The sequence below is a fragment of the Pan troglodytes genome, chromosome X (genome assembly GCF_028858775.2).
Source record: "Pan troglodytes isolate AG18354 chromosome X, NHGRI_mPanTro3-v2.0_pri, whole genome shotgun sequence".
Lineage (NCBI taxonomy): Eukaryota > Metazoa > Chordata > Mammalia > Primates > Hominidae > Pan > Pan troglodytes.
Window position 1 is genome coordinate 61,848,953 of NC_072421.2, and position 23,175 is coordinate 61,872,127.

Sequence of the window (23,175 nt, forward strand, 5' to 3'; positions counted from 1 at the left end):
CTTGTCCAGCAGGTTCAATACACCAGCATCATGCGGGTAAAACAAAAAATACTCCCTCCCAGGCCACCTGAGTCAGAATCAGGGTGAGAAATCCTGCACTTAGGTAGTTGAAAAAGTCCTGAGTCATTTGAGGTAGCCCAGACTCTGACTTGCATATGGGAACCAGTCAGGTAAAATCTAGCCCAAGATTTGCCAAAGATGAGATTTGCCCACAGCCCAGTTGATTAACTGGGGGCAAAAATTGGCAGAAACACAGGCCTCTCAGACTCCAGGACCCTTATGAATTTCTAATAGATATAATGAGATTTTATGGACTTTCCCAGAGGGTCTTGCTCCAAAAGTTCCTTTAGCAATCATGCCTGCTCCTTCCCTCCCTGGACAGCCCAGGACAGTTAATCCAATTTCTATGAAATATCAACTCCCCTCCCGTAAGTTTCTCTTTTTTTGTCTTGCTAATTTGCTTTTAATTGGCTTTGCTTGATTCATGAAATACTGAGGGCCACCAAGCTTCTTTGCTGGCCTGGGAAGGGGCCCTAGGGATCCCTTCAATTATATCCGCGGCAGCACTGCCCACAGCACTTTCAAGCAACTGCTATTTCAGGCCTTTTGGCTTGCTTAGAGATTGCAGTTGGGGGGAACTCAGGAATGCATCTACAGCAGGTGCCAGATGCCCTTGCTTGCCAGGGAGCAAGGGTACGAATCTGGATTAGAGAAACCAAAGCCATGAGCACAATCACCTTCTCTTGGTTGGTGGCACAGGTAGGCATTTGTGTGGTAACAGAAAGTGGCAAGTGATTCCTACCTAGGCTAGGACAGGCCTGGAAATCAGCACATGCCCCCAAGGTGACTGATTGTTGCTATGGTATACCACTGGTGCTCACTGGATAAGATGCCCTGCAATAACTGGCAGAAGCCACATCTCCCCACCCAGCCCAACAGCTGAATAGGTGGGGCAGGCAGCTATCTGGCCAGCATCTCTGCCCATAGGCCCGGATAAAAGATGCCATTCCTGCAGCTTGGCCTGCCGGTCCCACCATTAGATATAACCTTTTGATTGAGCCATCAGCAGGAGGTACACACATTTGTCTCCTGGCTGGTAGGGAGGCCACATACTTGCAGAAATTGAGGCTAATTTTAGAAGTGCTAGCCAGCCCCTGGCAGTGCACAGGGACTTAAGGGGCAGGTCTTAAGGCATAGAAGGTGTGATAGAGAGTTTACCAATATGGCATCTGACTGGGATATAAGGCATGGCTTGGATGAAAAACTGCAATTTCCTCTACTTTCAATTTCAGCCCTGGCTTCTGTTTCCCCTGCTGGTTCTCCCTACTCCACCTCCACCCACCACCTCCTTGGTTTCTCAATTTCTCTCCAAGGGCAATCCCAACAACCATGGGTTACAGGCATACTACTGTGGAACAAACCACAAGAATGCACATTAGTGACTGAGGGGTTCCCTCTTGAACCCAGAAGTTTATTAGCATTCAGCAAAGAAGTATATGTTGTTACAAACAGGCAGTGCATCAAGATATCCAGATGTCAGTGAGAGCTAGAAGTGGAGAGGTCAGAACCTGGGTGATTCTGTGATGTCTCAGGGATGGAGAAGAGGAAGCTCAGGTATAGCCAGGGGCCACACTCCCCTTTCTGCACTGGGAGAGAAATAACTCTTACACCTGGGGTGATGATGTACTGCAGTTCCTAATTTCTTCCCTCCTTCCTCCAGCCATTTTATTTAACATGACCTAAATATACATTCCTGTTTTATTCCCCCCCACCCCCACCCCCATATACAGCAGGAAAAATAAGCACCAATAATAATAACAATAATTAAAGTCCCACCTCTCAATAGACCCAACCCTCACACATATACATACCATGTGGATTTTCTTCTTTGGAGTGACTATAGGATTGGAAAGTCGGGGATCAGGCCAGCAAGCCATCACCCTGAAAGTCACTGTTCCCCAAAGTACCATCCACGTGTGAGCTGGAGCAGGGCAGGGGAGGGGGAATGGTGGTAGGGGAGGAGATTCCCCCAAAGCAGCAGGAGGGGTGAAGGAGTTCCCCAAAGCCTCTCTTCTGGGCAAATGTCACAATCAACTGAGCTCCTAGGAAGTCCTATGCAAGGGTTTCCTCAACGAAATGGTAAATTCCTGATAGTGCAAGCATCATTGTCATCTGTCTCCCACAGCTTCTTGGGGAAAGGGGACATGGTTGAAACCCCCTTCCTTCCCCATTGGGTGGAGAATGTTCCCAAAATGCTCCTTTGGAGAAACTCAACAAGACAAATAGCACAACATGGGCACTCTGATTTCAAAACTAAAGCACAAAACATAACGAGGAAAAAAAATAAGACACATGAGTACTCTCAGAGGGTCTAGACATGGGGAAGAAGGGTTCAAAAGAAAGAAAAACATAAAGCCAGAAAATGACAAGCTGTCTACCAGGTCCCACACGCCTGAGTCACTTGGCGTTTGTCTTCAGTACCTGGGCATCTTCTGCTGTCCCTATCATGGGGGGAGGGAACGGACAGTGTGGTACAGCTAAGGTAGGGAGAGGGGAAAGAGGGAGGGCCCTAGGCAGTTGAGATGCCAGCCCTCTGCACAAGCAGCAGCAATTTTTGTGTCATCTTTGTTTTGTTTAAAACTGTAAACAGCACCGCTTAAAAATAAATCAGAAAAGAACAATTGATAAACATTGTTTTCCATGAATATAAAATGCAAACAATATAAAAATAGATAATTGACTTTTGATATATATATATATATATATTAAAAACAACTTGAATGCAACATACACATGGGTAAACTTGAAGTCTCCCTGCTAAACCCCATGCCTCCCTCTAGCAACTGGGCCTGGGGGCTGAGGGCAGGTGGGGTGGTGGCACTGGCACAGGTAAGGAAAGCTGCTGGCAGCAGGATGAAGGGTACACACCCAGCCTCCTGAGTGTGTGAAGCTACTTCCCTTCTTGGCATAGGACTAAGGAGGGAGAGAGACTGGTGTTTACTGAACCCATTATCCGGGCAGTCTTGTGGCCTGGTACCCAAGCTGAGGCCAGATAGGTAGGGCTGGCTTGAACTGGGCCCCAAGGCAGTGCTTCCTTGGAGACTAAAGCACCAAGAAACTGGCATCCTGGCCCTGGGAGAGGCCTACTAGGTGGCCTTCTCTATCCACATTCACTGGTCCTCCAAGGACCAGTCTCATCTGGGAATTCTCAGGATCACAGCTGTTTGGCACTAGGCCTATTGGGTAATAAGATGAAGGCAGCTGCTTCCACTAAGTCCCATTTTCCCTTAAAATCACATCCAAAAGCATTATTCCAGGACCTTGCAATGGAGACATGGTGTTCATCTAGTAGTACTCTTGGAGGTGTGGACATGATATCAACAGTTTTAGTGGTCTGGGGTGTATTTGCTGCCACCCAAGCCAGCACTAGTCTGTGTTTGGAAACAGGCCTGAAGCTTGGCTGGCTCTCCCAATGTCACCCTGTGCTGTCAACACCATGGGTCCCCAGACAGGTCTTCCTTCCTCCTCTAGGCTGCCATTGGGTTTCAGCCACAAACTGCTTAGCTCTAGAAATTCAAAGGAACCTGCTTCTGCAGCCACATATCCTGGCTGCCCCACTTCAGGTGGTAAGGATCCTATTCCTGGGCTGGCTAGGGCAGTGAAGGGACTTGCAGGCAGCAAGGCTGTCCAAACCATGAACTCTCACTCAGCCCCAGGCCCTACTCTGTGGTGTGTGACCTTCCAAAGCCCAACAAAGTGTGTCAGGGCTATGCCAGTGCCCCTCAGAGACAATGCCTCATGCTGCCTTCCTGACCCTGAGGGCAGCTCTCAGCCCTTAGCCAAAGGTTGGCCACCTTCTTTTTCTCTTCCCAGATAGGCTGGTGGCCCTTCTCCAGCAGGGTCTGGAGGCTGGTGATGGCTCTACCGCCTGCTGTGGCTGGCACAGTCCACATGTAGACAGGAGCTCAAGCTGCCCTGAAAGAAGAGGCAAGAGGTGGGTTTTTCCCTGTTGTAAAGGCATTTGGTGAGTGTTTACTTCCTGCCAAATAGCCAGGCCAATTTCAGCCCCACCATCCCAGAGCAGCTTTGGTAAGAGGCCAGAAAGTTGGAATTTGGGCACTTCTCTCTTGGAATGCTGTGCTTGGGGTAAGGAGGGCCTTCCTCACCCTCTTTCATTCTCCAGCTCCACAACAGATACATTTCTTCACAATGTATCTGTAGCCAAAGTCAGCCTGAAGAGCTGGTCTGGGTCCCTTGAGTGGTGGTGTTAGTGCCATGCAAATTCATGTGGTGCTTCCAGGGGTGCAGCTTCTACCAGCCAGGTCTGCTATTTGTGAGTAAGGGCACTGGGCCAACCCCAATCTGAGAAATGGTGACAAAGACCAGCATGGACACATCCCCTGGCCAAGAAACAGTTTGCCCACAAAGTCACCTTGACTTAGGGGGCAAACAGCATCTGTTCCCAAGCTAAATTGCCATATCTCAGGAATGGCAAGAACCCTGTTGACTTCTTCTCTCAACAGGCATGGAGATGGTGGGATGTGAGGGCGGGGGTGCAATAATCATAATTTGAGTGAACACAGCCAAGCAAAAAATGTTCCATATGCCATTTCCAATAAAGACATGTAAAAGGAACCCTCTCCTATAGGTGATTAAGGAGAGGTTGAGCTTGGCAAGATTAGCCTGTTCCAATGTCTTCCTGACAGCAAGCTCTTCCCCACCAGTATTTCCAACCTAGTTTAACATGAAAACTGCATGGATGCAGGAGAAGGGAGGGTGCCATTCATTCCATAAAGGGCTGCAACTGCCAAGAAGCCCTGTCATTTGATGATGCTGAGGACTCGGCTAATTGGAAGATAAAAGCTCTTTAAAGGGCCCAGAACAGCAGCTGAGATGCCTTTGGTATCCTGTCTTGGGAGTGCAAAACTGGGGCCTTATTACAGAGTCCAAATGATGGGATGGGCAAGGCTTAAGGAACATTTTGTGTTGGGAGGCTTGAGAAGGGAGTTTTCCCTTTTAAGAAACAGAGATACCTTAAGCTCTGCACGGTCTGAAATCCCCTTTCTTGCTGGCTATGATAAATGGACCCTCATTTTCTATCTTTCCCCTACACTCCACAAAAACCCCAGCCCCTATAGTCAAGCCTAATTTAGGTTGCTTCTCTTCCATTATCTCAATTAAAAGACCGTGTTCCTTGTGATGAGATTATGAAAATTTCCTTTAGAGGAAAAAAGAACAAAAATTCAAAAGCATCTGCAACTCAGGTAGTCACAAGCTTAAAAGAAGGAAAAAAAAAATCCTATCATTCCGGAGCTCAACACTCTATGGCAGTGTCCACAACAGAACCTTGTTTTGTCTTCTGTTTGCAAATGGATGAATTTTATCACTCCATCAAGGGGATTAGCATTTTTGTCTTTAACCCAAGCTATGGCAGGACAGGTTAAAAGGCCCCCATCTGGTCATGATGCCAAAGTCCACAGCGATAGGCTGTGAGACACACGCTACTTGATCCTCTCTAAGGACAGCTAGCTGGGATGAATAGCTTATAGTCATCTGATATAATGATGGCAGCTATGCCAAGGCCAAAAGGAATAGGGGTGCGGAGGATCTGTACCATAATTTCACATTGCTAATAGCAAATAAGCCCCACTTCCCCAAGCGGGAGGCAATGCAGACTTGGCTGCTAATCAGTGGTTCATCATTCATTGGGGGAAAGGGGCAGGGGGCACTAAAGGTTTAGCCTGTGTCAAGGATGCATGCTATATATGTGTGTGCATGTGTGTTTGTGTGTGTGTGTGTATGTATATGTGTGTGTGTGTGTGTGTGTGTGTGTGTATATATATATATATATATATATATATATATATATAATCACTAACTTGGCAACTGGAATAGGCACAAAATTACAGCATCCCAAACCCGGCGTGGGTCACAGGAAGAAACCTCGAAAGCAAAAACTGGAGTGCAGTAGCAGCAGCAGCCTCCCTGGGCAGATGCACTTGAGTTGAACGTGGCCATAGATGGCAGAAGAGGCAAGTGGGAAAACCAAGGTGAAAACTCACAGGAGTTTTCCTTGGCCCAAAGGGTTTTCAAGTTAAACAACAACCCCCACCCCCCCCACCCTTCTGCCCAACCCCTGATCCCCATTCACATGCTCAGGCCCCGTGTCCCTACTCCAGAATTGATAATAACTACTTGGCTAGGTTTCCATTCATGGCAGTGGAGGAGTAGCTGGTGGCAAGAGAGGCACCTTGCTCAGCCCTCTCCTTTGACAGGTCAAGGCTGGAAGGCCCATAGTGAGTGGGCTGAGGCTGGGGGTGCTCAGGCCGGACCCTGGGCAGCTGAGGAATGCCATGGGTGATGCCCACAGGCTTGGCCTGTGGTAGAGGGCTGGGGCTGAAGCCTCCAGAACTGGAAGAGCAACTGGGCTCATCAACAGGCAGCAGCACATCTCGAGGCCTGGCCCTCATGCTCTGGGAGGCCTGTGGCTGGAGGTTATAGCAAGGGCCCATGGGCAGGTGTAGGTGTGAGGGACGAGCTAGCTGAGGCCCAGATTCCCCAGGTGCCCTTGACTCTGGCACTGATAGTGATATTGACGTGGTCATAGGAGGTATGCAACAGGTTGCCTGCCTATATGGAGACTGGCTGGAAGGCCTGTCCAACTGGTTGGGGCTTATCCAGGCAGGACCTGGCCCCACTGGAAGAGGACAGGGAGCCCAAGCAGGCCAATCATAGGCCCCTGGGGGTTCAGTATAGAGGGAAAGGGGACTGTCTCGGCTCCATTCTCCTTCTTCCTCCTCTTCGTCCTCCTCATCTGAATCTTCCTGCTGGGCCTGCAGCTCATCAGACTCGAGGTAGCCCTGGACCAAGTGGGAATTGGAGAGCTCCATCTCCAGGGTCTCTGCAGTGTCGAGAGAGCGGCTTCTCCTGTTGAGGGCCATAGCAGCAGGTGGAGGTCGGGGGTGCAGGCCAGGCAGTCCCAAGTATCGAGGGAGGCTGCTCACACCCCAGGGCAGGCCTTGGTAGAATCGACTATGGTAGTTGTTGAAGGCATGTTTGTGATAGTAGCCCAGCTCAAAGGCTTCCAAGGAGGCTGCAAGATCTTCATCATTGTGGAACTCAGGATTCTCTTCACACTTGCCTTCCCCATCCCGTTCCACATCAGCGATGTCAAAGGTCACCATGGGAGGCAGCTCAGGGAGGTTTTGAGTGAAAGATGAGTCAGAGTCAGAGCTGCAGGACATGCTGGAAAAGAGGTTCCCATTGCTGGTGAACTCTACCAGGGCCTGTGAGAAACTCACAGTGGCATTCCCTTCCTTCTCAACCTCCTCTTCCTCTGGATCTTCAGGGGGTGAATAAGTGGGGTAGGCCCTCCTGGGAGATCCTCCAAAATTTGCTTCTTGCATGTCTGGCTCAAACATGGCATCACTCTGGAAGAGCTGCATCAGGCAGGTACTTTGATCTTTCTTGGAGCAGGTTCCTTCATAACGCTTCTCCAGAGGACGGAAGTCCCTCCAGTCTGGCTCGCTGCTCGCAGTGGTGGGGAAAGCTGAGGTAATTCCCCGGTGGGAAATCTGAGAGGTCCCTGATACCCCTGCTGCCAGGCCCATCACTGATGGGCCTAAGGGCCTCATCTGATACTCTAAGATGGGCTTCTCCTGCCGGGCCTGGGTCTCTCGGACTTGAGTCTCTCTAGAACGAACCTCTCGGGCCTGGGCTTCTCGGGTTCTGGCCTCCCTGCCATGAGCTTCCCAAGTGTGGGCCTCCCTGGCATAGGCTTCCCTGCCATAAGCCTCTCGAGTATAGGCCTCCCTGGCGTGGGCCTCCCTGGCATGAGCTTCTCGGGCACGTGCCTCCTGGGCCTCAAGCTGCTCCCGCCGAAGCTCCCAATACAACAACTGTTTCTGGATGGTCACTAGCCGTTCTTCCTCTGTCTCCATTGCCCCAGGTGGCCGGGAGGAAGAAAAGGGCTCAAAGTTTAAGAAGGGGACAAACATCTCAGAGCTTCGACCATGGAGGTCATAAAGGCAGTCATCTCCAGGTGGAGAGTTCTCAAGGCTGTCATCTGGCTCATAGAACTCATATAGGGCATCTCCACTGTAGCTGTCTCGGGGTAGACAATCCCTGCGGACAAGCCCCAGGGCCTCACCTGAATCATCCTCAAATCCAGGTGTGGTGGAGTCATAATAACCTTCATCACTATTGGGGGCGGATTCTTGCTGGTCACTCTGAGGAGTCAAAAGTTCTCCAGGGGCTAGGCCAGGATAAGACCTAACTGGGTCAAGGAGCATGTGGCCGTGGTGGCCTGGGGATGTGGTGGGATGGTAGCCCAGGTTCATATTGGGCCGTGGATACATTTGGGCAGTTTCCCACAGATATTCTAAGTCATCATCTTCTTCCTCCTCCTTAACCTCCTCTTCTTCCTCCTCTAATTCCACCTCTTCTTCCTCTTCTTCTTCCTCCTCGTCATCATCATCTGGCAAGGCCATCTCCTCCCCACCTCCTTGGTAGGTCACCAGGCAGGAACTTCGCTTGGTCCCATCTCGGTTTGCTCTCTGGCCCCCAGAGGCCATGCTGTCTGTCATACTGTCCATGTCCTGTTCTGCTATTATGTCACCACAACCTGTCAATGAATCAAAGCTTTTCAGGGATGTCACATCCCCAAACAAGAGGCTCAGTGGGTCCCCCACAGGGCCATTGGGTGGGTTTACCTCTCCTGCTACTACCTTCTCCCCTGTTTCTGGGCTATGGGGCTCCTCTAGGCTACTGGCTTCAGGGGCAGGCTTGGGTTGCACATGTGCTGAGGCACAGGCCTCCATGGGTTTTTCTGGATCTTTACAGGCCATTTTCTCAGTAGCTGGTGGAGAAGGCTCTGGTGTTGGAGAAACTTTTGGCCCAGGGGCATCTTGGGGGTTAGCATTTTCCTTTCTAGGGGCTTGGAAGGTCTCCTCAAAGCAGGGCACCTGAGGGGCTGAGCTCATGTGCTCATGAGGCCTGGCTCTGACCCTCTCAGGCCCCTTGGCCCCTGGCTCACTTTGCTCAGCCCCAGTGACCTTGCTCTTCCGGTGACGGCGGATACTGCTAAAAAAGCCTTTTAGGCCTTTCTTTGGCTTGGGCATAGAGGGAACCTTCTCAGCCACAGCTTTCTCTGTGGCTCCAGCCACAGATGTCTTACATCTGGAGCCTGTCTCCAAAGCCCCATGGGCACTCTGAGAGCTGGGAAATTGGCAGGGTAACTCAGGCAAAGGCAGGGAGAAGCCAGTTCCTTCACTGACAACATCTTCAGGGCCATGGGCTGCTTCACTCAGGCCATCGTGGGTCTTGCTCTTGCTGAGACCTTTCTTGGAGCTGCCTTTCCCAGAACCTTTGCTCCGTCCCCCTCCAAAGAAACTAGGCAGAGTACAGATACCCTTCTTGCCACCAAAGAGTTTCATGGCAGTTTTCTTCAGCCTACCTGGGCCGGACGAGGATGGCTCTGAGGTTGGTCCTTCTGTCGCCTCAGCTGCCTTGTTCTTGGCTCCTTTTTCTGCTGTTTGTTCACGGGTACTCCCAGAGGTTGCAGCTCCCTTGGCCTGAGCAGCTTCATCCTTTTGGGTCTCCATGATGATGGGGACAACTGAGGTACGTCCAGCTGGAAATGCAGCCTCAGGCTTCCAGGCACTGTTATAACATTATCAGTCAGGAAGCATCACAGTGGGGTCTGGAGGAGATAGGAGAGACAAAGACAGAGAGACAGATACTAGTGAGCAAGCATCCAGGCTGGGTTTGCTTTCACCGGACGTCAGGCTTGAGTGGAACAAGAAAGAAAATAATGGAAAATGTGGGGCAAATCTTAATCCACTCGATATGCTTGGCTTGCTGGGCCAGCTCTCTCTGGGCCCCAAGGAAGCAAAACTCTACACTGAGCAACAAGAAGCCTTCATCCCCTACCTTCTTGCTGGGTCCACTCCCTTCAGACCATCCTAAGCTCAGGGGACCACTGGGCAGGGGGACCTGCAGTTGTGTGAAAGGCCTAGTGGTGCTATTGGCTGTGGGAGGTATTATCAATTATCAAAGGGGATGAGGATAGGGAGAGACAAGAAAGGCAAAAGGGATGTTGGCTCCAACATCACAGAATTTTTGAAAACCATCTGGCAAAACAGTCCATTGAGTCCTCACAGGGTTCTGTTGGATTCAAGCTTCAGTTTCACATTAGTCTGGGCTCTCACTGACATTTTGTCTGAGACTGAAAAGTGGACCTGAAGTTTCACCTCCCATCCAAAGCTTCCTAAATTGCCTGCAGAACCATGCTCAGGCTTCAGAATCTCAGAATAGGAGCCTCACACATCCACAAAGTAGGTCTGCAATCTAGAACCTGCTAAGACAATGAAATGGGAGCCTCAAGAAAGGTACTCTCTGGGCTTCAATATTCGCCATTCAAGAGGCCTATCAATATCTCTCCCTCAGAGAGGTGATATGAGGGTAGGTCTAAGCCAGACCCTCTATTGGCTGTCCTGCTGGGAAGATACTTTAATGCGGTCATCAATGGAACCCCAAATTCCACTTGAGAACCATGAGGTGGACTGTTTCTCCTCTACTCTCCTCCTCTTATTATTTTTGTCCCCATCTAGCTCCCTATCTAGGAAGGGAACTCCTTGAAGGCCCTACATGATTCATATTCCTGGTGTGTGAGATAGGTTCCCAATGGCTTTTTAAATAAATAAACCTGGTGCAAGCCACACCCTTCTGGTCAAGGCTCTCAATCCTCCAAATGCCCAAATACCAACAGAGATGGAATAAAAACAAGACCTAGCCACTACCCACCACAATATACCTCTGCTCCTCTGGTCATCCGCTAGCTCAGTGACCAGCCTGCTAAAACCCAATGACCCCTCCCTGGGAAGTCCCTCACCAATTTGTCCCCTCTCTGTAGAGTGGCACCAGCAGATGGGGGAATCTGGGAGGAGAGGGGAGAGGGGAAGGGGAAGGGTAGGGAAGGAAGAGTAAGAGAGGGAGAGAGAAGCAAGCACCCTTGGTCCCAGAACAGCTGGACAGTACACCAGGCCTGTGATTGCTTGCCGTAATAATAAGACTCACACATTCACCTAAAGTGGAAGACTGTGGACCAGCACTGAGCGTGGAAAGAGGCTGGCAGCTACACTCTAGCCTTGGATCCCCTGGTTCTGTCTTGCAAACATTAATTTTGTGCCTGCTGCCTTGCTTGGCTTGACACTTGAATCATCAGTGTGATGATCCAAGCTTCCATAAAGAACACTCTACATAACTGAATATTAAAATTGGAGCAAGATAACAGCTGGTTATCCAGAAAAGAAAAGAGCAGGTGAAAAGGAAAGTTCATTTGAACCTCTCTCTGCAGAGATCTGAATTGCCATTTGCTCAGGTTAGAGATTTTTCTGTAACATATTTTGACATCACACTGTTCCAACTCAGCCCTGCAACTGATAGTCCCACAACAGACAGTGCCCCCTCCCACCTCCAAATACACACACAATCACACCTAAACACACAATCACCCAGTTTTCTGCCCCTGGGTCTGGTGGGAATAGGGGCCTTATCATGTCTGAATGCCCCACTTTCTACAGCACATTTTTACCTCAGCCTTAAAATTACTGCTAAGGTTATCGTCAGGGTGTTGGGGATAGGGGAGTTGGGGAGGCAGTACTGGAGTTGTTTGTGAAATTCCATTCCCCTCTGGAATTCAGTGCTTCAGGGCAGGACAAGAAGGGAGAACTCCCAGCCTTTGCTTCTAAGGAGCTCCTAGGCTAACAGGGAGAGTCCTATATGTAACAGTCTGTTAGAAACTGGACCAAACAACAGGAAGTGACCGGCAGGCAGGAGGGCGAGGTGAACATTACCTGAGCTCTGCCTTCTGTCAGATCAGCAGAGGCATTAGATTCTCATAGGAGCGTGAACCCTATTGCAAACTGCGCATGTGAAGGATCTAGGGTGCACTCTCCTTATGAGAATCTAACAAATGCCTGATGATCTGAGATGGAACACTTTTATCCCAAAACCTTCCTCCTCTCCATCCGTGGAAAAATCGTCTTCCATGAAACAGGTCCCTGGTTCCAAAAAGGTTGGGAACCGCTGCCTTAAAGAATAGCCCCTGTTATTTCTAAAGCTGGTTGGTGGAGTATCATTCTTTATACCTTGTAAACATATTCCAAGATAAATGTGAAAGGGAGAAAGACACTTCTTGGGCAGTAAGGCTGGGCCTCAAGGAAAACCTCACAGCCAAGTGAAAAACTCTAGGACCTACACATCCTTGTGAATCAAAGGCTGACTTGTCCTGCTGGGTTTGGGGCTGGAGTTCCTGGGAACAGAGTGATTTGGCAAATTGAATCACAAAGAAGGCTGCTTTCCAGAGCCTTGACGCCCCAGTTAGAGGACAGTCTCTTTGGGCTTTCCCTTGCCCTTGCTCCTATGCTCTGTGGGGGTAGAGGCCAGCCCACTCACCTCTCTCTGTATTGTCCCTTTTCCTGTCACAGGGAGCTGCAGTGTGTTGTGGAAGGAGCCATGGACCACAGGGCTGGGGTCCAGGCCATGTCAGCCTCCCATCTGCCAAGGGACCCCGAATGGGCCAGTGTAGCCTGCTGAGACGCAGGTACTTGTGAGCTATTTTGAGATCAAAACAGCTCCTCTACCTATCCTTCTACCTGCCCACTCCAACTACAGTGGTGTGATGAGTTGATGTGATAATAGGCACAAAAAAAAGCACTTTATAAACTGTATAGTACAGTGCAAATGAGAAAGACTGTCATTACTGTTATTATTACTCCTTCCAGGTCAGATCCCAGTTTCTTAGGAAGCAACTGACCATGTGTTAAAGGCTGTTCATTTGGGAAAGCCATTCACTGTGGGAAGCTCAGGGACTTGCTGCCTTGGCCCATGCTGAGAGGGAGACAGATATGAGGGGATTTTAAAAAGGTGTGTATATCTATACAAACTCCTCTGCTAAGAGGTTTGAAAAGCCCTCTGTGTGTGTTGTGGGAGACAGATGAATTACGCAGGGTGTCCCTGGGATGGAGTTTCTCTCCGTCCAGTTCAGGCCCTTCTCCTAACCAAGTCCAGAGTCATCTATGCTGGCAGATACCAGCCTTAAACTGGTACTCTGTGTTCTCTCTCCCAGAGCCATGTCCTCCCACAGTCATTCACAGTATCTCTGCCTATGTCACCCAGAACACTGGGAAGGAAGGTGGCAGGGTCACCCATAGCTGGTAGCTCCCTAGCCTAGCCCCACCTAGCTACCTCTGCCCTAGGCCTCTTCTCCATACTCTTTGCTATCCAACCAGGTGCCAAAGCTATCCTTCCTCAATGGGTTATGCTGCCTTTACTTAGGACCACAAGAGTTCACCAGGAGAGTGAGGTGGGGCAGAAAGCAAAGGAGACAGGAAAGGACAGACTCTGCAGATCCCCTAGGCTGGGACTGGCTTTCCCTGGGGGTCCTGTCAAGAAAGTGGCACTGCCAAATGCAGGGCCCCACAACCCTCATGTTCCTTAACCAGTGTGGCTGAGTTTCAGGTGGGCTGGGGGTTAAGAGAACCCTCCCAAGCCACTCTGTGGTCCCTTGCAGGGACTGCCTGCTGCAGCAGCTGCTATCATGGCAGAAAGCAGGCTGTGGTAGAAAGTGCTGGGGCCATTCCAGCTCCCTGAGCCAGATTCAGGCCATTCTGGGGCCAGTGGAAGGCTGGCTACAAAGGAAGAGCTTCTTCCTTCTCCTCTCCACTTAAAACATAGGCAGGAGGCCAGCCACATACCTGCCCTAGAGACCCTTCTCAAGGAGAAGGGACAGCTGCAATATGAGCCTTGCACATTCTGCTCCAAATCAGCTTCCCGGGGCCAGCATGGCCAACTTAAAGAGGGCTGAATTGGGGGAAGAAAAAGAAGCATGTGGATTTATGCAGTAGCTCCAGAGACATGGCCTTGACCAGCCATAGTTCCTCAGGCCTGTTCCAAACAGTCTTCCTGAAAGCAAGGCCACTTCAGGCCCACCTGCCCTTCTGTATGTTGGGGAGGGTTGGTTAAAGAAAAAATGGTGAGGATGGCCCTCCAGAGAGCTGGCCATTTCAGCGCTGGAATCAACTCTGCCCAGCTAGGGGAAATCCAGCAAGTTTTTTCCCATGTTTATGCCTCAATTTCCTTAACTGTAAAATGAGGCCATTCAGAGTGCCTACCTCTTAAGGCTATTGTAAGAAGTAAAACCAATGCACGTAATGTACCAAATCAAGTGCATTACATAGCAGAAGCTAAAAACATTATAGTAACCAACTTTTATTCATATTTTATTCAAACTGTGGTAGAACAATTTCTAGAAGTAAAATCATCTCAGTCAGGTTGAGTAGGGTGCTCCCTAGGGCTCTGTGGGTAAGTCACCAAACCTCCCTGGGGCAAGTCACCAAACCTCCTTGGGGCTCAGTTTCCCCAAATGGCAAATGGTAAATGAAGATAACTGTGTGGTCATGTCATAGGAGGCTTTACTTGCTCATTTAGCCAACTTTTGATATTCAGGGACCTAAAAGAGTCAGCTACTGGCTAGCAGCCAAGGATTATCTGGGACTTTCAACTAGCCAGGTTCTCTAGCCCAGGTCAAACTCAGCTAAAAGTACCAACATCAAAGGAAATGCAAATCAACAGATATCCTTCACCCTCAGGGTATTTACCACTTTATAAAGCACTCCCTACTCCCATACCCCCCCATTTGCCCTCCTCAGCCACCTATTACTCAGGCCTGGTGGGGGATGGCAACTCCTTGTCACAGAGAAGGAAACTGTGCCTAGACTTGGGAAAAGACTTGTCCAAGGTCACATAGTGAAATGGTGACAGAGCCACACTAGCTCCCAGAACTGTTGAGTCTCAATTTCATGCCATTCTGCTGCACTGTGCAGGCCACCAATCAAAGGAGGAAGACTGAGCAAGAGAACTGCAAAGTTTACCCTCACACCAGCAAGAACTATAATCTCCCACTCCCATCCCACCTCTGTCCCAGCCCTGCTAAGCCTTCTTTGCCACATTTCCAGTCCTCACTGGTTGCCACTGTTTGGGTCCTACCAAACACATTCCAGGAAGCCTGCTGACATCAGAATCTAGGGGCCAACAACCCAGCCTGTGGCTGCTCTCCTCATCAGCAACCCTACCACCACTCCTCTCAAACTACAGGACATGTCACTCTACTCCCCTTTTCCTTAAGAGATAGGTTTGAGTGGCCCAAAAACGAGAAACCTGCCAACGTGGACAAAGATGCAGAATTTCAGCTATTTGAAGAAAATGACTTATCAGATGATCTGGAACTTGAATGATCCATTTTTAACACCCATAGCCAAGTACTGCCCTCAAAACTATTTGGTCAGAGCCTAAAGGAAGGGCTGCTTGGCTTGGTGCCCTCTGATGGAGTTGTAGATGCAGCTGGCAGAGCCCCTTCAGCTACCCCTTCATCTACTCCTCCCCTAATTTGCAGCTTTCCTGCTGAGGGGCACCTCCTGCCCAGAGGGCATCTCACCAACTCCAGATGCAGCAAGACCCCAAATTGGGACTTCTCTCTCCTGTCCCAATTCCCCCACCAGCCCCTCTCAACTGATTTGTTTACATACTGAGCTTTGTATAATTCATCCTTTGGTCTGTTCATTCATCTCTCTCAAATTGACCCTCCTTCATCTTACAGTCACTACAACTAGCACACAGCAGGAGCTCAAACAATGCTGATTCAACTGAATTCTAATTCACCTGAAGTTTCTTGGTGCGGAACTGGAATGCCAGCCTCACCTTCTATAGGCTGTGTGGTTTGAGAAAGTGGCCTAACCTCTCTGACACTCAAATGCCTTATCTGTAAAATGAAGAAAATGCTATCTACCATGCAGGATTGTGGTAAGGATTAGAGATGATCAATGTAAAAGCAAACTGGTAACTACATACTAAGCAGATATTCAATAAAGGGCTCTTGTGATGAGGCCACTTGCAGGCACCTTTTCCTCTCCAGCTCCCCAATTGCCACCCCACATTCTCCGAAGATGACACAAGCCTCTTAGCTGAGCTCCCTCTAGTCCCTCCCTACCGCAGCACCCCCTGGCTCCCCTCTCCCATCTCATTCATCCTGTACGTTGTTGCCAGATTCATTTTCTTACAACTCCTGTTTCAGCACTTCACTCCTCCACTTACCAAATTATTCTGCATTGCCTACAGGATAAGGGCCAAAACCCTATGTCTGATGTTAAAGGCTTGCTCTCCCTGAATGCTCCTTACAAGTTTCTCAGCCTTGTTTCTCTGCCTCTTGGCCCCAGCCCCAAATACACAGGGGTTTGCCCAGTCTGGGAGATGTGGTCACCCAGATACCACCTCTCCCTAGAAATGGGCTTTCCTGGTGAGTCTTCTTAGTGCCCCAGGTTCCTCCTCAGGCTCTTGAGGTCCCCTCCCTGCCCAGCTTGCCTTGAATGACAGGGACTTTGGGAGCCACTTACTTGCCACTCCCATCTTAGGCTCCCAAACTTTCTTAGAGAGAAGTGTATCTGAAGTGGGTACCATGCCCGCCTGCATAGGCTTCCACTAAGTCAGTACTAGCCCAGCTAGAGCGAGATCAGACAGGTGCCAACCCTTCCCCACCCCCTGTTCAAATGAAGAATAGGAGAGGAGCTAACTCCAGAGAAACAGATGTGACAGAGCAGCCAAGGAAACCCTACAGAGGAGCAGCTGGGTCAAGTGAACAATGGATACCTCTGACTTTCCTATGTGTCCACTCCCCTCTACTAACCATGCCCTGTGTGAGAAACCAAGTGAGGAAACTGAAGCTTGGGAGGGGACAAGGAGAGTGTGATTCGAGGAAGAACTCTGGAATTGAATTGGGGACCAGGAGCTTTGGACTTCTGAGTTAACTTGAGCAAATCCTTTCCCTGTTCTGGACCTCCGTTTCTTCATATAGAAATGGGAGATTGGACGAGGGAGTCTGCTTGCTCCAAGTTGCCCTGAGAGGCTGGGGGAGGAGTGGTCTTGTGCCCAGTTTTCTAATGGCTGCTGAGTCAGAAGGCATAGCAGGGGGCACTGGATTGGCTTTGAGGGTCCTAGGTCTTACTGTTAGGCCTGGTTACCTAGCTGGTTCGACCTAGTTCACCACTTCAGGACAAAGGTGCACTGTGGCCCAGCCTCACTCCTTACACCACCCCTCAACATTTTGCTCTTTCAAAATGCACTGAGTCTGGCCTGTGAATATTTCCAACATATCCAGAAAGGAGGGGGGCCAGAACTGGTCATGCCATTCCTCATTCCCCTGAAAAGAGCCACAGCCCCCAGCAAGAAGGGCTGAGCAGATGGAGAGGGAGGGTTGAGGCATACTCACTAGGGATGGAGGGTTAGTATCCACTTGGAAGCCCAGCGGGGGGGAAAACTGTAGGAGATGAAAGCAATGAAACCTCTATGCTGAAAAAAAATGCACATCAAAGGGTCACAAAGGCCACTGCAGCACCAGTATGCCTGCCTATGACCACACCAAGCCCCTCAGGTCATTTTCTCCATTGTTCATATTTTCCCCTAATTCCAAAAGGGGAGGTGGAGGGAGCAACATACTCTTACTGGGCTAGCACCTGTACCTCTGTAGTGGTTCTGGTTCCACTGCCTGCCTTTGCTAGAAATACACTTACACACGCACAGGTTTGAAAAATAAGACAAAGCAGAGGAGATGGAAGACTCTGAGATTATTTAATTCAGAGAACAGAAGTTGGGGGTGGAGAGAGAGTTTAATGCCTATGAAATCTCCAATAGATCTTTAAGCAGAAGAGCAATGGTGGCCAGCTGCTCGCAACTCCTTCCCCCAACACACACACACACACACACACACACACACACACACACACACACACACACACACGCAAGGTTTAACTATAGCATGACAGGCTCAGATTATCCCTGAGAAAGAACTGGGCAATGAGGCAGGTGACCCAGGAATGAGTGACACAGAAAGGCTATGAAATATTGCCTCAGGGGCTTAACCCTTTATCACCCACTGTATCTGCCCAGACAAGATTCAGGTAGGGAAATTGAAATAACATTGGACATTCTCTCTTCTAGCCTCAGATAGCCTATCTGTTAAGCAAGGGGGCTGGAAACCCCTTCTCCCTCTTGGTTCTACCTGCCAGGCTTGCTACTGTTTCCTAGTGGAGCAGGGTTGTTTCTTCCATACACACTATCTACGAGTGGAGATGTAACAGTTCTTCAGGAAATTTCGTGTTTCTTTGAGACAGGGTCTTGCTCTGCTGCCCAGCCTGGAGTGCAGTGGCATGATCATGGCTCACTGCAGCCTTGATGTCTCAGGCCCAAGAGAGGCTCCTGCCTCAGCCTTCCAAGTAGCTGGGACTACAGGTGCAAACCACCACACCTGGCTAAATTTTTGTATTTTTTGTAGAGATGAGGTTTTGCCATGTTGCCCAAGCTGGTCTCGAACTCCTGGGGTCAAGTGATCCACCCGGCTAGGCCTCCCAAAGTGCTGGAATTGCAGGTGTGAGCCACCAGGCCCAGCCCTTAAGGAATTTTTAATACCTCCACTATGCTAGGAGGGGATCATTAGACTGCCAAATTCTTCCAACTACCTCCTCTCCTTTTGAAATTTTCAGTCCCAGCAAAGCTATAGGCCAAGACCAAGAGGCAAAAGAGACATTAAACGAGTGAGAGGCTCCCCTTATGAAGCTCCCAAGTTAACTCAGCCCCTCTTTCCTCTTAGGGAATGAGGGAGGTAAGATGAGGGGGATGGTTAATGAAATCTACATTGATTGGAGGCTGCTGGTTCCATGGAACATAGTGGAAAGAGCCACTGCACGGGAAGCAGGAGCCTATCCTTAAATAGCTGTGTGACCTTAAGCGAGCCCCTGTTGCTTTCCAAGGCTAAGGATTCTCATCTGTAAGCATAGCAGTTCAAACTGGTGCTCCCCAAGGACTGCCCATCTGAGAGGAAGGTGTTCAGCAGAGGCCTGGGGAACACTTCTCAGCCCCACTTCCCACCTCTTCCTGCCCTTTCCCCTGCAATGCCAAAGGGAGGCTGACATAGTAAAACTTTCCTTTGGAGGTAGCCTGCCCGCAGCTCTACTTCCAGATCCAAAGGTGACCTCTTAACTGGCTGACTTTGCAGCATGCTTCTGATCCCTTTCTAAGACCCCATTCTAAAACTCATTCAAAAACCTTGTTTTTATTACTGCATAGTTACATACAAAAATAGCAACTCCCTGTCAATTCCCTACTCTTTGATGCCCCCTTCCCCTAAAAGGATCAGATTTTCATTCCACAGCCTGGCATCCGGGAAACCCCATCACTGAGCCTCAATCTCTTCTCTACCTCTGAGCCACACCATCTCAACCAGAATAGACTCATTCACTCCCTTCACCCTGCCTGTCAATCACTTTCTCCCCTCCCATTCCTGGGTCTGCTTATGCTTTGCCTACTAAACCCCTCTACTTTCTGGCAGCTTCCAAGGATGATCCCCCTGCTTATACAGATCTTTCATCTCTCTCCACGTAGTTTGTCTCTTGGCTCATGAATCAGCAACCAAAGATATGCATGGTCTGGGATCTGAGCATTCCAAATCCTGGGCCTGTTGTTGGGGGAAGATATATCATGATTTTTTTCTTGTAGTTGCAATCATCCCCCTTCTAATCCATCCTCATTAGGCACACTCAATACATATCTGAGCCTTGAGTATCATTTCTCTAGCCACTTTCATATGAATCAGGACAAGCGCAAGTTGGAAAGGTAAAGGTCTTCTGGAAAACTCTACAAAGAAAGCAAGTCCTTCCGGAACAATCATTAACTGCTCTGCACTGCTTGGCTTTGAGAGGGTTGTGGCTGAGGTCCAGGTTTTATTTACTCCTCCAAAGGGTTCTGAGAGAACCCAGACATCCATGATATCAGACAAAACAGAGGCAGGCCAACTTAATTATAGTCTTCATCCTATTATAATTTAAGCCTGAATATGCCCAGGAGAAGTAGGCAGCCCTGGAGGAGTTCTGAGAAGAAAGAAGTCATCATGGGTGGGCAAGAGCCAGGCAGAAAGGCACCAAGGAAAAGGTAGGCCCAGAACTGAGGTTTGAGAAGGAAGAAGATTTGGACAGGTGTAGGCTGAGTGGGTTTGGGTGTGGGGAAGGGAGTTACATAGAGCAGATACATTAGGTGCCTGTTGGCCTGAGACAAGGCAGAGGGCAGGTCCAGCCCTGGGCTAGAGATGCCCAGCTGCAAGTAGAGGTTTGTGTTGGGGCCTAATCAAGGTGGGAGGAGGTGACTGTAGTGTGATATCTGTGGTCCTGGCTCCTGTCATAAAGGTCCAGAGCTAGCCTTCCCCCAAGTGAGGAATTTACTGGGTCTCGTTGCCCCTCCTCAAAGTGCCCAAGCTTTGTCTGGGCCCTGCAGCCCACAGGGCTCTCCACACCAGAGGTTAATCAAAGGTCCAAGAGCTTACCAAGCCCCCAGTGGCTTCCTCTGTCCTATTCCTCAAAAAGGCCTAGAGAGCCCACTGCCAGAGGTGCACCATGGTGCAGTGACTGTGCAGTGGGTGGTGCCGAATGAGGGGAGCCACACTGGGGGAGGGGGCTCTGCTGGAATCCCGGTGGGGCAGGCAGTCCAACAGTGCAGTGCCCTCTGCCTTGCCCATGCCCACGCCGCTGCAGCAGGCAGGCAGAGCCGCAGAGGAAGATGTTTGTGTGTGGAACAAGGCTCGCCTTGACCCCGCGGCCCTTGCCGAAAGCAGCCTGGCCAAACGGAGACCAGCTCTGCGGGGCCAGTCCAGCTGCCGCCTAGGCGCTTGGGCTGTGACGCATGTAGCGGGCACAGCCCCTCACCACCGGGGGAGCCAAGCAAAGTCCAGCGTTCGGGCGGTCACCAGTGTCAGAAGTGTCTCCAGCAGACAATGACAGGGGCCTGGCGGGCTGGGTATGTTAAGTAACTGCGAAGTTGGAGGGTTTGGCCACCTCGCTAGCTCTCCTGTACACAGAGATGGTATGATACGTTCCGTACTACAATGAGGGCTCCTTCGGCCTCTGGCAAGGAAATGCCCCCCAAACACCGTGCCTATTGCTATTTTTAAACGGGAGGCTGGAGAGGAAAACGCGGCCAGTATCCTCCAAGGGAAAAGGAGGGGAGGCGAGGCGAGGCGGGAGACAAAGCGGCCTTGCAGCTCTAACTCAAGGACTAGCTTGCGCCGCTGCTCTAACCCAAGGACCAGCAAGAGCCCGGCTGCCAGCCAGCCTGCCCGACCGCGGGGGCGGGCGCCAGATGCGCCCGGAGGCCCAGGAGGAGGGGCGCGGCTAGTTGAGGCCACAAGGCCAAGGTTCTGAAGGGAAGTGTGCGACTGAGCTCAGCCCACAGGCCCAACTGAGCTCCTCTGGGGAGGGGGCAGTCTGTGGATGTCCCAATCCACGCCAAAGCCGGTCTCCGTCGGGCCCAAGCCAGCACGCCAGCTTGAGTCCGCAGAAAGGAGGGAGAGGCTGGAGATGCACAGGGGAGGGGAGGGGCGGCAGCCAGGCAGCCGGAGAGAGGGGTGAGCGGTACCCGCGTTACACAGCTGTTCCAGCAAATGTGCTACAACAAAGCTGCAGAGCTCCTGGCCTACAAATGCATGGCTTGGGGTGCTGGCTGGCGGCGCCCTTCCCGGGACTGTGCGGCAGCACGTGCGGGCCCATCCCCGCCCCCCCGAAAGCCGGGAGGCTTGGCCCAGGCTAGCCTGCCTTCCTACCCGCCCTCCCCAACCCCCCTCCCCCCAGCCGTGGTCGCTTGTGCCCAGGGGACTCAAGGCCGCTCTGCCTCTCCACCCGACAGTCCGCAAAGCGGGTTCCAAAGGAGAGGGGCGAGCGACCGGGACTCCGACCCGCCTAGTCCTTAGTGCCCTCCTCCAGTCCATAGGAGCAGAGCACGCGGGAATGCACCCGACGGCGGGCAGGCGGAGGCTCCTGGCTGTACGCAACGCTTACCCAGCCGGGTCAGGTTCCTAGCCCGGTTATTGTCTGCTGAGCCGCCCTGGGCCGGGCTGCAGCCTCGGCTGCCACGGCTGAGAGCGCCGCCACCGCAGCTGCTGCCGCCGTCGCCGCGGCTCCAGTCACCTCCAGCACTGACTCCCCTTCCCCAGGCTTTGGGTAGCTCCCCCATACCCCCTCCCCCAGTACTCCAAGGCCACCGGGTGGGGCATCTGCGTCCTGATTGGCAGGCACATGGCCCAATCGCTATGGTGGGAAGGCGTGCCCCGGCCCGCCCACTGTTTTCCTTGGTGCGTTTCTCTTTAAATGCAAATAAGTGCAGGCGTGGTGTTGGCAGGGGGCGGAGAGGGTGCGGAACCACTGGCTGGGGCTCCCCACTCCCGCCCCCACGCCGGGCTGGTAGTGGCGTGGCTACACCGTGGCCTCAAGGAGCCAGTCCTGCCCGGATGGGGCTCGCCGGATTGGTTTCGGTTTTCACGCACTCCCATTTCTGTGGCCGCTGTGCATTCGCGGTACTGTGCCCTGGCCGCCACCAGGACGTTTATTCCTGAGCTAGAGGCCGGTGGGGAGTAACGAGGCAGAGAGGTTGAGGAATCTGGGAAGACTGCAGAAACCTAAGGGCCGGCCTATCCTTAGTCGTAGAGACAAGGCCCTGCGGATCGCGCCGCCAGGCCACCCGGAGGAGGGACTCACCTGCCAGGAAAGCTAGCTGCAGCGCCTGCGCCCTAACTTCGTCCGCCTCTCTGGCACACCAGTGTCCTTAGAGACCATAGAGGCCAACTTCCACCCGTTACCGACGGGCCCTCTGCTGCCCAGAGTGAGGAAAGTCCCTCCCCACAGTTACCCAGCCTGCCGGCGACAAGGGCCAATTTGGAATCCAGAGCCCCGGGCTCCCTTTCCAGGATTGCTTTCACTTTTCTTCTCTGAGGTGATACCTGTTTCCATAGTTTGACCCTCACCCAAATTTCGCACCTTCTATGGAATGTGGAGGGAATCCCCAAGGTCTCCAGAGTCCCCCTTCCCCCATCCTTTGTGAGCCTGGCTTTCTGCAGGCCTTTTTCCTTGAAATGTCTAAATATTGAGAGGAAAATCTTGTCTGGGCCCAAACCGGAGGTCAGGCTGAGGACAAAGTGAGGAGGCCTGTACCAGCCTTGTCTGCTACTGTGTGTGGGATGTGGCAGGGAGCCAGGCGAACTTGGGTCTCTAGCCTAAGGACATTAAGTGGCATCAGTGGCTGCCA

The 23,175-nt window shown here is 51.2% G+C and overlaps 2 protein-coding genes across 3 annotated transcripts in view; one reads left to right on the plus strand and one right to left on the minus strand.

Moving 5' to 3' along the window:
* Positions 1-1,439: 1,439 nt before the first annotated feature.
* AMER1 (APC membrane recruitment protein 1) lies at positions 1,440-22,739 on the minus strand. Of its 2 annotated transcripts, none has more exons than XM_063804941.1 (2): positions 22,629-22,739; positions 1,440-9,700 (listed from the first exon to the last, which is right to left on the minus strand). In XM_063804941.1, exon 2 carries the CDS (start codon positions 9,600-9,602, stop codon positions 6,192-6,194), a length of 3,411 nt encoding a protein of 1,136 aa, XP_063661011.1. In that variant the 5' UTR covers positions 9,603-9,700; positions 22,629-22,739; the 3' UTR covers positions 1,440-6,191. The 2 variants fall into 2 exon arrangements, with proteins under 2 accessions (XP_063661011.1, XP_003317544.2); XM_003317496.6 differs by lacking the exon at positions 22,629-22,739 and adding an exon at positions 21,933-22,151.
* LOC107971125 (uncharacterized) overlaps positions 22,264-23,175 on the plus strand; it is a 178,804-nt gene continuing 177,892 nt past the window's right edge. The window contains exon 1 of the mRNA XM_063804944.1: positions 22,264-22,447. Coding sequence (XP_063661014.1) covers positions 22,382-22,447 — 66 coding nt within the window. The 5' untranslated portion in view covers positions 22,264-22,381. The remainder of the gene's footprint in view (positions 22,448-23,175) is intronic.

Excerpts from the sequence above, each read along its gene's own strand:
- AMER1 (XM_063804941.1), bottom strand. The coding sequence starts at position 9,602 with ATGGAGACCCAAAAGGATGAAGCTGCTCAGGCCAAGGGAGCTGCAACC.